This window comes from Phacochoerus africanus, chromosome 5 (assembly GCF_016906955.1).
Source record: "Phacochoerus africanus isolate WHEZ1 chromosome 5, ROS_Pafr_v1, whole genome shotgun sequence".
Classification (NCBI taxonomy): Eukaryota; Metazoa; Chordata; class Mammalia; order Artiodactyla; family Suidae; genus Phacochoerus; species Phacochoerus africanus.
Window position 1 is genome coordinate 58,762,517 of NC_062548.1, and position 15,926 is coordinate 58,778,442.

Consider the following 15,926-nt stretch of genomic DNA (forward strand, 5'->3'; position numbering starts at 1 on the left):
CCCGGGTGTTTTGCGGATCTTCAGACCTATTTTCCAGGGTTTTAAGCATGGTCAGTCCCTGCACTTGTGTCCTCCCAATTGGGGAGCGCAGAGTGGGGCGGAGATTCACTGAGGCGAGGACAGCGCCGCGACCCGGACGAAGAGGCCTCAAGTCTCCGGCTGCAGGGCTGGCGGGAAGATGAGAAAGGCGGGCCAGCGCGGCGCTCCTCTCTGCCCCAGCGAGAGAGACGGTCACGTGCCGCGGAGGCGTGCCCCCTGCGGGCGGGCTGGGGAGGGGCGCCGAGCGAGTCTTTTAGGGTCGCCCGGGGTAGGGCTGGAAACTGGCGCGTGCGCCGCGCCAGGCGTAGTGCGGGCCAGGGCGGGGACTATCGCCGCAGCCGCGCGCGCAGGGCGGGCCGCCGCGGGGCGGGGTGGAGCCTGGGAGCGCGCCGGCCACCGGAGGGGGAGGGGCGGCCCGGGGCGGAGCTGCGGCGCGCGCTCCCGCTGGAGGGGGAGGGGCACAGCAGCCGCCGAGCGCGCGCAGACCGGCCCCGGCGAGCGTGTGGCGAGCGTGGACCGCGGCGCGGCAGTGCGACTCTTTCCCTCGGCCCTCCTCCCCGCCCCCAGCGAGGGCACCGTGCGGCGGCGGCGGTGGCGGCGGCGGCGCCCGGGCCCGCGAGGCCGGAGGAGGCGGCCGTGCCCGGGCATGGTGGTCTGGGGCAACGCGGAAGGTGAGCGACCCCTGGGCCGGCGGTGGGGGCGGGGTGGGACCGGCCCCGCGTCGCCCGGCAGCGGCCCGAGCGTGGACAGCCTGAGGCGGGGCGGGGTAGGGCGCGCCAGTCCGGCCACCGCGGCCCGTGGTCGCGCGGCCTGGGCCGCCCGCGGCGCCCGGAGCGCTGCAGCTGCCGGGTTATGTAACGCGTGACCTCCCCTTCCCCCTCCGCCATGGCGCGGCCGGCCCGCCGCCGCCCGCGCTCGGGCGCCCCTCCGACGCGCCGCGCGGACGACTCGCGCCCGCGGCCCTGCTCGCCGCGCCCCCGCGTCCCGCCGGCGGACGCCTCCCGGGCCCCGCTCAGACTGCGCCGCAAACTCCCTCCTCCTGCGCCGGCGCCGGGCCGGCCATTCAGTCCCGCGCCATTCATTCGGGCGCGCGTCCGGCGGGTGGCTGGGCAGCGGCGCCGGCAGTCGGCTGGGGTCAAGCGCTGGATTCTCCACCCGGTCTCCTTCCGCGGCATCGCCCCCCTTCATTCCGCAGCAGCCCCCTCGCCTCCCACTGGATCCCGGAATCGGTGTCCGACTCTCCGAAGGCAATTTCTCCTCACTTCGTTTTCCGTGTTACTTATCTCTTGCCTCGCTGTGCAGGGCACCTTTCCGCAGGTGTCCTGACAAGTGCCCCTTTCACACCTGCCGCTTCGCTCCCTGTGAAAATGATTCAGCACCTGTGCCGATGGAAAGGGGCATTTCCTTTTCTCTCTCACCGCTTTTACTACTGAAACCCAGTGTGTAAAGAAATATCTTGGTGTATCACTCCTGAGTTGACACCCGGCCCCCCCGATTTAAAAAAAGATTGCAGATGATTTCTGTTTCTCACGTCTTTTCAGGTAACTAAGCTTAGAAGTGGTATTTAGGTGAAAATAACATAGACTAGTAGATGCCATAAAAGGGCTTGTAGCTAACTGGTAAGGACTTTAACGATGCTGAATTGTATATGTCTGCTTTTGCTTGGCCTCTCCACTGTGGGATTGAGAATTAGCCATTTCCTCTTTAAGGTAGGACAGTCACAACCTTGCTTCTTTCTGGGGACTGCACAGTAACCCATCCTGTTAACTTCTACAGGTTTTCCAAACTTCATCGCAGCTTTCCCACATAGCCTTGGCTTAGAGCAGATGCTGCTAGCCTGTAGTTCCCTCCCTGTACTTCCGATGACTCTTGGAAGCTCATCTAAACTCCCTCTTTTTCCAGGACTCCTTCCCTGGTCTAGAAGGCTCTCCATTCATTTGTCACTTATCCTGTGTTGCTCTGATTGTCCTTTTATTCATAGCTTCTTTTTCTCTATCTTTAGGTCTATTGAGGGCAGAATCTGTACCCAAATTGTCATAGAACTTTGCTCCTGTTTTCATAGTAAGCAGTACAGATTTAATATTTTTTTAAGGTGGAATCACACTTTTAGGATTAATTTCTTTGAAATCTCAAGTAGAAAATGCCTTTTCAAAATTCTGTGTTTGAATATGTATGGTCACTCTGTTTTCTCCACCCCCAACTTCAAAGCTCAGATTTTGTGTAAGAAGAAAGAAATCCTGTGTTCGCCAGCAATAGGCTGGTCACTAACAAGAAGTTAGAACGACTACATGTAATATGTATTTCATAGTCTTTTCTTTAATAGCTGCTATAGTAGAAAGACAGGAACTTCAGAGTTAGATGTAGATTTACATTCTGACTCTGTCCATTATTAGCTGTGTAACCTTGGACAATTTAAGTTACTAATAGCTCTGATTTTTTTTTTCTCATTTGTATAATGAAGACATTTCCCACCTTGGGTAGCTGAGGAGTAAATAAATGAGTTCTTAAATGTAGGCATCTAGTGAGTCCCTGGTATGGTACGGAGATAGTGATCCCTTTGGTATAGCTCTTTATTGCAGTTCACAGTCTAGAGTGAGTTGGGATGTGCTGAAACAAAGTGTGAGAAGAAACTTCTTGTCTCCAAATAAATGAACAAGTCCTGAACTAAAGAGTAGTTAAGCTCTTTCTGCTTCTTAAGAGCTATGAGCGTATGCGGCATATTGTAACTAATACAGTATGCTAAATAGAACATTTGAAAGTGAAAGAAATACCTTTTAATCTTGTTTTCCTCCTATAACAGCACCCACTAAAGCATTAACATGGATATTAAAAAGAATCTCTGGGAGTTCCCGTCGTGGCGCAGTGGTTAACGAATCCGACTAGGAACCATGAGGTTGCGGGTTCGGTCCCTGCCCTTGCTCAGTGGGTTAACGATCCGGCGTTGCTGTGAGCTGTGGTGTAGGTTGCAGACGCGGCTCGGATCCCGAGTTGCTGTGGCTCTGGCGTAGGCCGGTAGCTACAGCTCCAATTCGACCCCTAGCCTGGGAACCTCCATACGCCGCGGGAGAGGCCCAAGAAATAGCAACAACAACAACAACAAAAAAAAGAATCTCTGATTTTTTTCAAAGTCAGATTACGAATGGAGGTTGAAGAAGGATATTTAAAAATTTTTTCAGGAAAAATTAGGTTGCATGCTGTTCTCTCAGTATCTCATCTACTTAGAAATAGTATGTTGAATCACAGCCTTCAGTTCAAGTATCTCTCACTTAGACTGTTATAACAGTGCGGTAATCTTATTTATTTTATTTATTTATTTTGTCTTTTTGTCTTTCTAGGGCCGCACCCACAGAGGTTCCCAGGCTAGGGGTCCAGTTAGACCTGTAGCTGCTGGCCTACACCACAGCCACAGCAACACAGGATCTGAGCTGTGTCTGTGACCTACACCACAGCTCACGGCAACGCTGGATCCTTAACCCACTGAGCCAGGCCAGGGATTGAACCCACTTCCTCATGGATGCTAGTCAGGTTCATTAACCACTGAGCCATGAGGGGGAACTCCTAATGCAATAATCTTAAATCCATTGTCACTTACATACTCAGAATCCTCCCAAAGCTTCCTTTACCCTTAGAATTGAATCAGAATTCTGTGCTGTTTCTTGAACAAACCAAACTGTTGCTGTCTTAGGGATATTATACTTGCTGTTCTTTTGGTTGGGCCACCCCTTCCTCCTGGTGGTTATCTTGCCCTGAAATCTCTTTGCTGCTCAGATGTCATCCCTTCTCTCATCCCTAAAATAGAAGCCAGCCCTTCCCTCTGTCATTTTCTATTCATTTTGCTTTATTTCTCTTGGCACTTATTGTAAGGTGAAGATAGACTCTTCCCTTATTTACCCATTTACCCTATTAGACTGTCTTGCTCCAAGACCTCCCCCCTACTGGAGGCTAGAGGTCTTGTCTGATTTGTTCATGGCTCTGTCCCTGGTGCTTAGAAGGGTGCTTGGGACATTGTAGGCTCTCTGTAAAACCTGAGTGAATGAGTGTAGTTGATATTAACATCAGTAGTGGGGTCAGACTCCTGGCTCCTACAGTTTGCTGATTGTTGTGGCTTTGGGCAAGTCATTATCTTTTGGTGCCTTAGTTTGCTTATCTGTAAGATGGGACACTAATACCTACTTTATAGGATTATGGTAAATAATTGAGTAAACATATATGAAGTGCTTATAACAGGGTTATTTCACAGTTTTTAAAACCAATACTTGAAATTACCTTGGACTATTCACTTAGGATTTTGTGTTTTTGCATGAGATAAAAATGCAATCACTGAATTTGATCTTTTACTGAATCTTTTTGGTTACCGAAGTATGTCTATGGAACTCCTTTTTAAAATAAATCTGTTTTGTGGATGTCTAGAACAGATTAAAAAATAAACTGCCAAGAATGGTGACCAGTATTCAGTCTTAATGTGTAAGTCAGCTTTTTCATTCTTAAGATCTGTGGAAGATGCTAAGAGTGATTATCCCAATAGCCGCCCACCAGAGTGGCTTTTATATAGTTCACTTTGAAGTTCAGCTGGAGATGAGATTGTGATGAAAGGACTTGCTGGAGGCAGAAAACAGGAAAACCCTTGAAGATCCAGTTGAAGTGTGAGTCTTGTAGTATTTGGGAAAGGAGTGATGTTTTGTCATCTTTAGTGTGTTCAATTTCTGCCTTCTTTCCTTATGCCTGCCCCCCCCCACCCCACCGCTTTTTAGGGCCGCACCTGCGGCATATGGAGTTTCCCAGGCTAGGGGTTGAATTGGAGCTATAGCTGCCGGCCTACACCACAGCCACAGCCATGCCAGATCTGAGCCATGTCTGCGACCTACACCACAGCTCACGGCAACACCGCTTCCTTAACCCACTGGGCGAGGCCAGGGATCAAACCCACAACCTCATGGTTCCTAATTGGATATGTTTCTGCTGCGCCATGATGGGAACTCTGTATTTGGTTCTTAAGTAGAGCTTATAGCAAACCAGCTCTATTTCATATCTCCTTTTTCCTTTCCATTCTTTTCATTATGTGATTTTTGTTTTTTCTTTAGCATACTAGATAGGAAAGAATTAATGGGGACAGACAATAACTTTATAATAACAGAGGTAATGCAACATGAATTCTTAGAAACTGAGATTCTGCTTGTGGTAATTACACTTGCATAATACCAGTTATTTTTCTTCATCCACTTGTCCTTAGTAGAATGCCTCTTTGTAGAAGCATTTTTTTTTTTTTTTCTCAGTCTGAACTTCAATCTGTAGGATCCTAAACTTTGGGTTGAAACTTGAAAAAAAGAAAACTGAAATATTGCTCCATGTATCATTTGTTCCAAATTTTAATAATAATTGCTACATCATTAACTATTTACTGTGTGAGTCAGACTCTTTGCTTTGCAGTGTCTCATTTAATATTCACCACTACCATGAAAGGTAGACGTATTATAAAGAAACAGATTTAGAGAAATGATGCTGCTTGGGCAGGTCACATAGGTAAGACAGAAGCCAGGATTTCAATCTGCTTCTACCTGATTCCATAACCAAAAGTCTCGACCATTTTGTTATGAGGACATAAAAACAAGGTTTCTGTTTGGAAGCTTGCCGTTATGTCTTATCCCGTTATTTCTATGTGTCGATGTTCTTTTATTTTATATATGTAATTTTTTTTTTGTCTGTTTAGGGCCACACCCAAGACATATGGAGGTTTCCAGGCTAGGGGTCGAATTGGAGCTATAGCTGCTGGCCTATGCCAGAGCCACAGCAACATGGGATCTGAGCCGCGTCTGCAACGTACACCACAGCTCATGGCAATGGCAGATCCTTAACCCACTGAGCAAGGCCAGGGATCTAACCTGCAACCTCGTGGTTCCTAGTCAGGTTCCTTAACCACTGAGCCACGATGGGCGGTCCTGTGTCATTCTTTAGTTAACAACAAAGAAATAAGTGGCAGTTTTACCATCCGTGTCATTTGTGGCTGCTTTCTTTTTACTTTTGGATTTAACTACTGTAGATCTTCCATGACTTACAGTGGGAATACTTTCCATTAAATGCATTTTAAGTTGAAAATAGTATTTAATACACCTACCCTAATGAATGTTATAGCTTAGCCTAGCCTACCTTAAACATGCTCAGGACACCAGCTTTAGCATATAGTTGGGCAAAATCAACTAACACATAGCCTGTTTTATAATGAAGTGTTGAACATCTCATGTAACTTATTAATACTGTACTGAAAGTAGAGAACAGAATGGCTCTCTCAGTACAGAATGGTTATATAAATTGAAGCATTGTAAGTTAAGGGCCATTTTTACTAAAACGCCTGCAATTTTTTATATGTGTGAAACATTTTAATAAGTTGATGATGTGCAAAATCACCTATTAAGTCATTAGAAGTAAGTCACAGCATCGTATGTGTCATGGAAGGCCAGCTTTGTAATTAGAAAAGGTTTTGCATGTAATAGATGTATCAGATTTAGGAAAACATGAATGCCTTTAAATTTGCCTAAAGCTAAAATAAATTTCAGGTGGCAGGTAAATACATCTGTTTCTGCTGATTATGGAGCAGATCTTTGTTGTTTTTGGTAAGGAGGAACGCATTGGTGTGGAACATTTTTACACTGTGGTAAATTTTGATGATTTTTGACATGTTGAAGAATATCCAAATTATGCGTTGACTTCTCAATGCTTAATAGAGTCATAATGCCAGTACTAGAATGAACCCTGTAGATTTTCTAGGCCATGCCCATACATTTTTCTGGAGGGAAATGAGATCCAGAGAGTCATTGACTGTTTAGGAGGGGAAAAAGGACTAGAACTGGGGTTTTGTGGTTTTTTTTTTTTTTTTTTAATTCTAAAGCTGTTTTTTCTCTTCTACATTAAGCTATGCCCTTCATCACCCAGGAAAAGACCAGTTTTGTATGCTTAGTGTCCTATGTTCAAGAGCATGGAGAATTGAGTGGTCTTCTTATAAACTTGTGATTTAATAAATTCTTGAGTTTTTTTTTTAAATCATTGGTTTTAAGGTAATAGAAACAATCCTTCTATAATGGAGTTATAATGCTTTCTCATGTAGGCCGGTAACTTACTGCCTTATGCACGTAGGATGGTTTGAGAAGCCTTTTAAAAACCAGTCTGGTCTTGTGGTTTTATTCTTAAATTAAAAAATCAGTTAGGGATGGGCAAAAAAAAAAGTTGGTTGTGATGTGAACCATTTGTACTTGAACCTAGTGTCTGAGGAACCAAAATGCTGTTGCCTTCAGTCATTCCTGATCAGAACCAAGGCTAAAAAATGAGCTCTTGGGACGTTTCGTCAGAAGATACTAGCTGAATTTCCCTTTTTTTTTTTTTTTTGGTCTTTTTGCCTTTTCTAGGGCCGCTCCTGAGGCATATGGAGATTCCCAGGCTAGGGGTCCAGTCGGAGCTGTAGCCACTGGCCTACACCAGGGCCACAGCAACTCGAGATCCAAGCCATATCTGCAACCTACACCACAGCTCACGGCAATGCTGGATCCTTAACCCACTGAGCAAGGCCAGGGATTAAACCCTCAACCTCATGGTTCCTAGTCGGATTTGTTAACCACTGAGTCATGACTCCTGAATTTCCCATTTTCTAAATGCCTTCATTTCTACACTTGAGATTGCTGTGAATGGACTTAATATGTTTTTATCATTTAGGCACTAGTCTTAATTATGTAATTTAAGTTATGATTTAGATTTCTCACTCTTAATGCTTTTCATCAGATTTTTCAGTTTTACCTTGTAACAAGCTCTATTTCTAGCTGACTTATTGGCTATTTTAAGCCTTTTTTTTTGCTTTTTAGGGCCGCACCTGTGGCATATGGAGGTTCCCAGGCTAGGGGTCAAATTGGAGCTACAGTTGCCGGCCTACAGCAATGCCAGATCCAAGCCTCATCTGCAGCCTACACCACAGCTCATCCTTAACCCATTGAGTGAGGCAGTGCCACATCCTTAACCCATTGAGTGAGGCCAGGGAATCCAACCCACAACCTCATGATTCCTTGTCAGATCTGCTTCCACTGTGCCACCACAGGGACTCCTATTTTAAGCCTTTTTAAAAATTTAAGCTTGGACAGTCCTGAATTTAAAAAATATTGTTACAGTTTCTTCTCTTTTTTGAGAGCATAACCAAAAAAGTCACTCAAGAGTGCCTTCACTCGACTTTTTTATTTTTCTTTTCCTTTTTTTTTTGCTTTTTAGGGCAATGTGGGATCCGAGCTGTGTCTTTGACCTACACCACAGCAACCTGCAACCACATGGTCCCTAGCACTCAACTTTCTTCTCATCAGTTCCCGTAAGTCCTGAGAAGAAAGGTAGGGCAGAATATTCTATTTTACAGCTGTGGTATGGCTCTGGCACTAACTACCCAGAGTTAGGGCAGACATTCCAGGTCAAGGGCACGGTCCCCAGGTCTCCTCTTACTTCAAGTGCCAGCTGCAGGCTCCAGGGCTTCCAGGCCACCTGCACTTCTGACAAGCTGACCACATATTTGGAGTTACCACTACTCCCTTAGATTTGAAAATTTGTTAAAATAACTCCCAGAGCTTGGGAAAGTGCTGTCTTTGAAATTGCTATCATTTCATTATAAAGGATAGAAATGAGGACCTGCCAAATGCTGAGCTACATAGAGGAAGGAAGGCCTGGGGGGTCCAGACATGGTGCTTCCACATCCTCAGGACATGTCTTCCTCCTGCCTCCTCATGATTCCACCCAGGGAAGCTCACCCCAGCCTCAGGGTCCAGAGTTTTTCTTGGAGTTTTATTACATAGGCAAGATTGATTGAGTCACTGCACACAAGGTCAGATTCCATCTCCAGCCCCTCTCCTCTTCCATGAGGTCAGGCTGATGCCATGTGGCCAGGCTGATGCCATGTGGCACAAAGCCAGCCCTTTAATCACCTGGTTGGCCTTTCCAGCAGGGTCAGCCCCATCCTGAAATGAGAGGCCCACTGGGAGTCACCTGTTGTTATACAAGGTGAGGTCCTAGGGGGTCCACCATGGATAACAAAGAGACTCCTTTCAGTTGTGAAATCCCAAGGGTGTAGAGTCTCCCAGGATCCAGGAACCAAGGCTAGCCAGATTGTTTGTGGGAGAATAGTAGTTGGATCCAGGGACCAAGGCCAGCCAGATTGCTTGTGGGAGAATAGTAGTTGAAGAGAACAGAAGCACAGTTTTGACGGTCCAAACTAGAATGCATTTCTGGTAGCTCTAATATACTCAGACCTGGGACAGGTTGCATTTGAATTTATTCATGTATGTTGAAAGACTACCTTCTGTTGAAAATTAACCTTTTCTTTCATCAATAACAATAGTACTTAAAAGCTGGGTTGATGTTCATTTGAGTCAAATATTTTATTAACAAGTTGTGTTGTAGTTAGGGTTATAAACTACATAAATTTTTTGTAATTTAAAAGCACAATAATTTTGACTAAAAAGTTTGATTTTTGGTGTTTCTTTTTGAATTTTTAATTTTAGACTTAGGTTATTACTACTGTTAAGTGAAAGAAAATCTAACCCTATGAAGCGAAACTTTTGTTAAAGAAGTGGTGGTGTTTGATGCTGTATTTGTTAAAGCTGTAAAATGTTTTAGCTACTTAATTGCCATTTTGAATTTTAGTTCTTGAGATGAAGTTTCTAGCTCTTCAAGTTTACAGTGTTGAAGGTTAATAATGTTCTTTTGCATATTGTTTATGCCCGGTAGAAAATCTTATTTCTGGTTGTCACTTAAAGGTTATTACATTCTCTTGGAACTCACAGAATGTTTTTCAGAAATAGAATCTATTAATTCAGGCATAGAGTGCTAAATAAACCATTATGCTGAGTAAGACTTCTAGAGTCTTTTGAAGATTGTACTATCTCCTTAGAATGTCACATCATCTTAAAAAGTAGTGGGGTTCGTTGTCTTTTTAAAATGTATGATGGGGAGTTCTTGGCTTGAAGCAAGGGAAAAGAGTCCAGGAAGTAGTGCAGTGGCAATTTCTTAAACATTCTATTCTATTTTCATTTGCAGTTACATTTAACATAAGGATTTGTGAGAAAAGAGATTTGTGACAGATGGAACCAATAGCAGATCTAGAAAGGAGTGAGTTTGACCATATTCGAATCGCAGTTACCCAGTGGGATTTGTTTGTAGTTCTGTGCCACCGTGATGCCAGCATACCTCGTGAGCGTGGAGCTCTAATGCTTTGTGTGGATGGAATACACAGAGGGGGACTTATGCTGAGACAGGTTGGGAGATCTTGGCATTGACTTGGCTCAGAGAGGACCTGTCAGGTCTCTGTGCAGCCGTCCCATCCCCCATCATCTATTTACGAAGATTCACGCTGCCTCTCCTAACTTTCACAAAGGAAGCTTCGGACTTCTTAGTGTGGTATTCAGGGCCTTCTCTTGTATTCTCTCAGCTGCCTCATTAGTGGAGATGCTCAATAACCAGCTGGGCCACTGGTTTGAAGTTCACGAAGGTGAGGGACGATGTTTGGAGACCAGTTGATTTCACTGCACTTTGGAAAGCCAGAGAAGGTGGTTCTTTGTACTTTATTAAAACTGTGTCTTCATTTCCTTTCCCTTCTGTGAAAATCTGTAATTACAAGGAAGAAAATTACTAGTAATTCTTTTAGAACACCTCTTTCAAATGACTGATTTTGTTAAATCAACCATTTTAGGGAAGATATTTTTATTGTTATGAATAACCAAAGGGATAAGAGAGAAATTTGTTGTATTGAATTGTTTGGGATAGAAATTTTGCTGTTAATAAGATTAGCCTTGAACTGGGACTTTACAAATGTTTGTTAGGCATTTTCAGGTTTAATACAGGTTTCCACTTTTAGCTGAAAATAGAGTCTTCCTATGAAAGCTTTCTCAATCCAAGATATCAGAAAGCAAAGAAACACTTACCTTAGGACTCATGCTGCTAATGGAGGCACAAAATAAAGCGAGATAAAACGGAGATGCTCACACACCCCGTGACACAGTGCACAGCCATGGGCAGTTCCTCTGTAACTGCAGGACACATACTGGATGCTGTTTTTGCTCCCCCTCCCTCTTTTTTTTTTTTTTTTCTTCCATTTTAGGGCTGCACCAGCAGCCTATGGAGGTTCCCAGGCTAGGGGTCAAACAGCTGCCGGCCTGCACCACAGCCACAGCAACATAGGATCTGAGCCCCACCTGCGGCCTACACCACAGCTCATGGCGACGTCAGATCCTCAACACAGAGCCTCTGAGCGAGTCCAGAGATCGAACCCACATCCTCATGGATACTAGTCAGGTTCATAACCTGCTGAGCCACAACGGGAACTCCCCTCCACCCCCTTTTTTTTTCATAGAAGCGAAAATTCTCTTGGGATTTCTTTTAGTTGACAAAGACAGGTACTAATGTAGGTCTTGTAATAGCGAAGTGGGTGCAAAATGAACTTGTATATCTTGTATATCCAGACTTTTTTTTAAATTTTTTTTTCCATTATAGCTGGTTTGCAGTGTTCTGTCCAGACATTTTTCTTGTACATTTTATTGCTAGTCTCCCCTTTCATTTCTGTGTAGTTTATTGAAATAATTCACTCTAAAGCATAATGTTAACACTGAAATGTACTTATGTTCGTTAGGATGCAGGCTAACGAACTACCAGGGTGCCAGGTTGTGACAGAGATTCAAGCACATTGATGAGGGACCCTGAGGAAGTTGTCCTCTCCCCTGTGATGGGAGCTGCCAGCTCATAGCCCATTAAGGACTGCTTGTTTTAGGTCATTCTGAGGCCCGAGTGCCTTCTGTTTGCTTAGCCATCCCCTAGGGTATTTTCCACATTCTCTTGGTTGAAGTCAGGTCACCTCAGAGCTGAGTTCCAGCGAAAATAAACAAATTGCTTTAAGGATATATGACACAGATTTTTGCATGCATTTTTCTGCCCACATCCGATTGGCCAGAACTTAGTCACATGGCCACTCTTGAATTCTAAAGGAGCAGAAGAAATGTATCTATTTGGCAACCCTGCTTCTCACTAAAAGTGGGTCGCAGAGGTGTTCTTTTACTGAAAGAAAGGGAGAAATGAACACTGGGAGACAGTTGGCATTCTGCCACTCCACAGTTTGGGAGTTCCAAAGCCACCCTCATTCTGACACCAGCTGCAAATTTGGGGAGTCCCAAGACCATTTTCAGGTTCAGTACTTCACTAGAAGGCTGTTGTACTTGTGGTTATAATTTATTCGTGAAAGGATACAGGTTAAAACCAGCCAAGGGCCTGGGGCGTGCAGGAGAGTTCCACGTGTGGAACTTGGAATTGTCCTCTTTACTGGAGTGTGGGACAGTGCTGATTTCTGTTAGTGACAATTGACAGCATCCACAAATAATTCCCAACCAGGGAAGCTCACCCAAGCTTTAGTGTCCTGAGTTTTTTATTGGAGTTTGGTCAAACAGATGGGAGGTTGATAGTGCATGGCCCAAACCTCCACTGTAAATCACATCGTTAGACTCTCTGAAGTGGCTCTTGGCCGCCGGGTAAATAAAGACACTTATCAGGCAGGACATTCCAAGTGCTAAGGCCAGACCTCTCTTTGAGCAAGGTTAATTCTTTATTGTATAGCCTTAATCTGTGCATAGCTTTTGCTTTTTGGAAGTATGGACAGAATAGCATAATCTGTGTACTTTCATCTCAAAATCCTTTTTAGAAAAATGGGTAGATGTATATAGAATCATACATTTAGAAAACTGCAAGAGACTAGAATTTGTCTGATCCAACTCTATCCACAAATGAAAAATCTGACTGCTTGATTTGCTTAAGGACAGAGGACCAGTTAAGTTGGTAGTATCTCTTGTTTTCTACTTCTCATGGATATGGACACATACATTTGGGGTCTAGATGCAGGTCTTTGCTGGGTCTGTTTTTCTCCTTGGTCCTTCTGTCAGATGGATAAGCTATTATTGTTTGTGACCCAGACAGATGCTAGAGTCAAAGTTTGTGTTTTGTGGAATTATATTAGGCTAGTTCAATTCACCTGGAGTGTTCTTACTTTTCAGAAGTTTATTATTTTGATAACACTGTTCATTGTTCATTTCTCATTGAAGGTCTGGGGACATAGGTTTGTACAAGATAAATGTGATTTTGTACCACAAATGGACTCTGTAGCCTTATCCAATGTTCTGTTTTAGCCCTTCTACCCTAGAAGGTTCCTGTGTGCAAAATAACCAGTATTCGGCCTACTTATTCCATAAATGTGTCGTCAAGATAAATAGGAGATGTAAAGACCCCTTGGAAAAATCTTCATTGTGCCCTTACAGCATCAGTGATCTGCAGCCTTAGATGATAATGGTCTCTGGTTGAATTAGAACAGAGCCTCAAAACAGCTTTTTACTTGGTGTTCAAGCCTTTGCCATTTAAGGGCAAATAAGAGCACATTGGAACAGCTTTGTCAAAGCTCGTTAGTGACTGTGTCCTAGCACTTGGTTTACTTAGTCACTTATGAGGACAATACTTGGCCTTAATAAATTATTTCTGCATGTTGCCTCCCAGTGCCCTTCCCAAGAAAACAATCCCAGATACGCCATACAAATTTCCTGGAGAAGAAAGCCTCTTTCCCAGCCTTGCATTCTAAGTGAACATCTCAGTAACCTTTCTATAGTTTGCCAGTCCCTGCCTGTCGAGAATTTCCAGTGTCAGAATCTTTTTTTTTTCCCCCAGACTTTCTTTGCTCATTAAAATATTTTAAAAAGTTTTAATTGTGGTAAAATACACAAAACCTAAAATTTACCATCTTAACCATTTTTAAGTATGCCGTTCGGTGGCGTTAAGTACATTGACATTATTTTGTAACCATCTTCCCACAATGCTTTATACCTTATGTAACTGAAACGGTGCCCATTAAACTAACTCTCCACTCTCCCTCTTCCCAAACCCTGACAGCCACCTTTCTGAATTGTCTCTACAAATCCGACCACTCTAGATACTTTATATAAGTAGAATCACACAGCATTTGTCTTTTTGTGACTGGCTGATATGACTTCTCCTGATGTTCATCATGTTGTGGCATTTGTTGAAATTACCTTCCTTTTTAAAGCCGAATAATAATTCCACTTTCTGTAAATATCACACTTTGTTCATCCATTCCTCCACCAATGGACACTTGGCTTTTAACTGTTGAGAATAATGGTGCTTTGAACATGGGTGTGCAAATATCTCAAGACCCTGCTTTTGGTCCTTTTGGATATGTACCCAGGAGTGGAATTGCTGGATCATATGGCAGTGTGATTTCTAATTTTTTGAGGTACCACCATAGAGTTTTCCATAATGGCTACTACATTTTACGTTCCCACACAGTGCGCAAGGGTTCCAATTTCCTCACATGTTTGTTCACACTTCTTTTCTGGTTTTTTTTTTTTTTGGATGGTAGTCATCCTAATGGGTATGAGATGGTACCTCATTGGGGGTTCAATTAGCATTTTTCTAATGGTTAGTAATGTTAAGCATCTTTTCATGTGCTTAATGTGCATTTGTATATTTTCTTTCAAGAGATGTCTATTTAAATCTTTTTCGTCCTTTTTTTTTTTTGTCTTTTAGGGCCACACCTGCAGCGTATGGATGTTCCCAGGCTAGAGGTCAAATCAGAGCTGTAGCCGCCAGCCTGTGGCATAGCCACAGCAATGCCAGATCCGAGATGCATCTGTGACTTACGCCACAGCTAATGGCAATGCCAGATCCTTAACCTACTGAGCAAGGCCAGGGATCGAACCATTGTGCTCATGGATGCTAGTCACATTCATTTCCACTGAGCCACGACTGGAACTCCACTACTTGGATTCTTAACTTGCTGAGCCACAATGAGAACTCCCTAGATTTTAAAATATTTTCTCATTCTGGGCCTTTTACTCAGTTGATTGTGTCTTGCTTCACATTTTAAAATTTTGATATCTTCCAATTTATTTTTTCCTTGTTGCCTATGCTTTTTGGTGTCATAGCCAAGAAATCATTGCCAAATCCAGTGTCATGAAGTGTTTCTTCCTATATTTTCTTTTAAGAGTTTTACAGTTTTATTTTAAACATTTTATTTTTATTGGCCACAGTGTGCGGCAGCTTGATGTGAGACCTTAGTTCCCAGACCAGGGATTAAACCCGGGCCACAGCAGTGCAAGTGCAGGATCCTAACTGAGAGACCACCAGGGAACTCCCCTCTAAGAGTTTTATAATTTAAGGACTTACATTTAGGTCTTGGATCCATTTTCAGTTAATTTTTGTATGTGGTGTAAGATAAGGGTCCAGCTTCATTCTTTTGCATGTGGATATCCAGTTTTCCCAACTTCATTTGTCCAAAAGACTTCCCCCATTGAATGGTCACAGAGAAGCCCTTTTAAATACACATGTCCCTGGAATGGGTCATACCTTAAGCCAGTTCTTGTTGGCAGAGAATTGACAGCTGACTGAGGTAAAGAAAGAAGCCCTGATGAGAGAAACATGATGAGGAGAGATGTTGAGCAGCAATTTGGTGGGAGCCACAGTAAACTTGTCTTGTTTCGATCTCACCTGGTGATGGTCTGGGTAGCTGCAGGTTGCTTTCTTTGTGTTTGTGTCACGTCCATGGCATATTATACTACTGTAATATGCTCATCCATTTATCCATTGCATATTCATTTGTATATTCCAGTTGACTGAGCAACTATTTCTTTCCTATTAAAACGAAGATAAGATAGACATATGGCTAGAATAATGAGACTAAGTAAAAGCCACTCAGAGTCAGCTTCATTACTTAATAGTATACTTTAGTGTTAAGAATATGTAACCAGTAGATTAACACTAATGAATATGTGTTTGGGCATTTTCTGCATATATAGTGGGGATTTTGCTGGCGTGTGATTAACTGACAG

General features: G+C 43.7%; 1 protein-coding gene across 8 annotated transcripts in view; it reads left to right on the forward strand.

Annotated features, from left to right (window-relative positions):
- Positions 1 to 534: 534 nt before the first annotated feature.
- REV1 (REV1 DNA directed polymerase) overlaps positions 535 to 15,926 on the forward strand; it is an 85,282-nt gene continuing 69,890 nt past the window's right edge. For 2 of the 8 annotated variants that reach the window (XM_047781438.1, XM_047781443.1), the window contains exons 1-2: positions 539 to 710; positions 8,284 to 8,377. In XM_047781438.1, coding sequence (XP_047637394.1) covers positions 686 to 710; positions 8,284 to 8,377 — 119 coding nt within the window. In that variant the 5' untranslated portion in view covers positions 539 to 685. Of the gene's footprint in view, positions 711 to 8,283; positions 8,397 to 15,926 lie in introns of those variants that run through there. The other 6 variants (XM_047781445.1, XM_047781444.1, XM_047781439.1 and 3 more) reach the window with 6 other exon arrangements.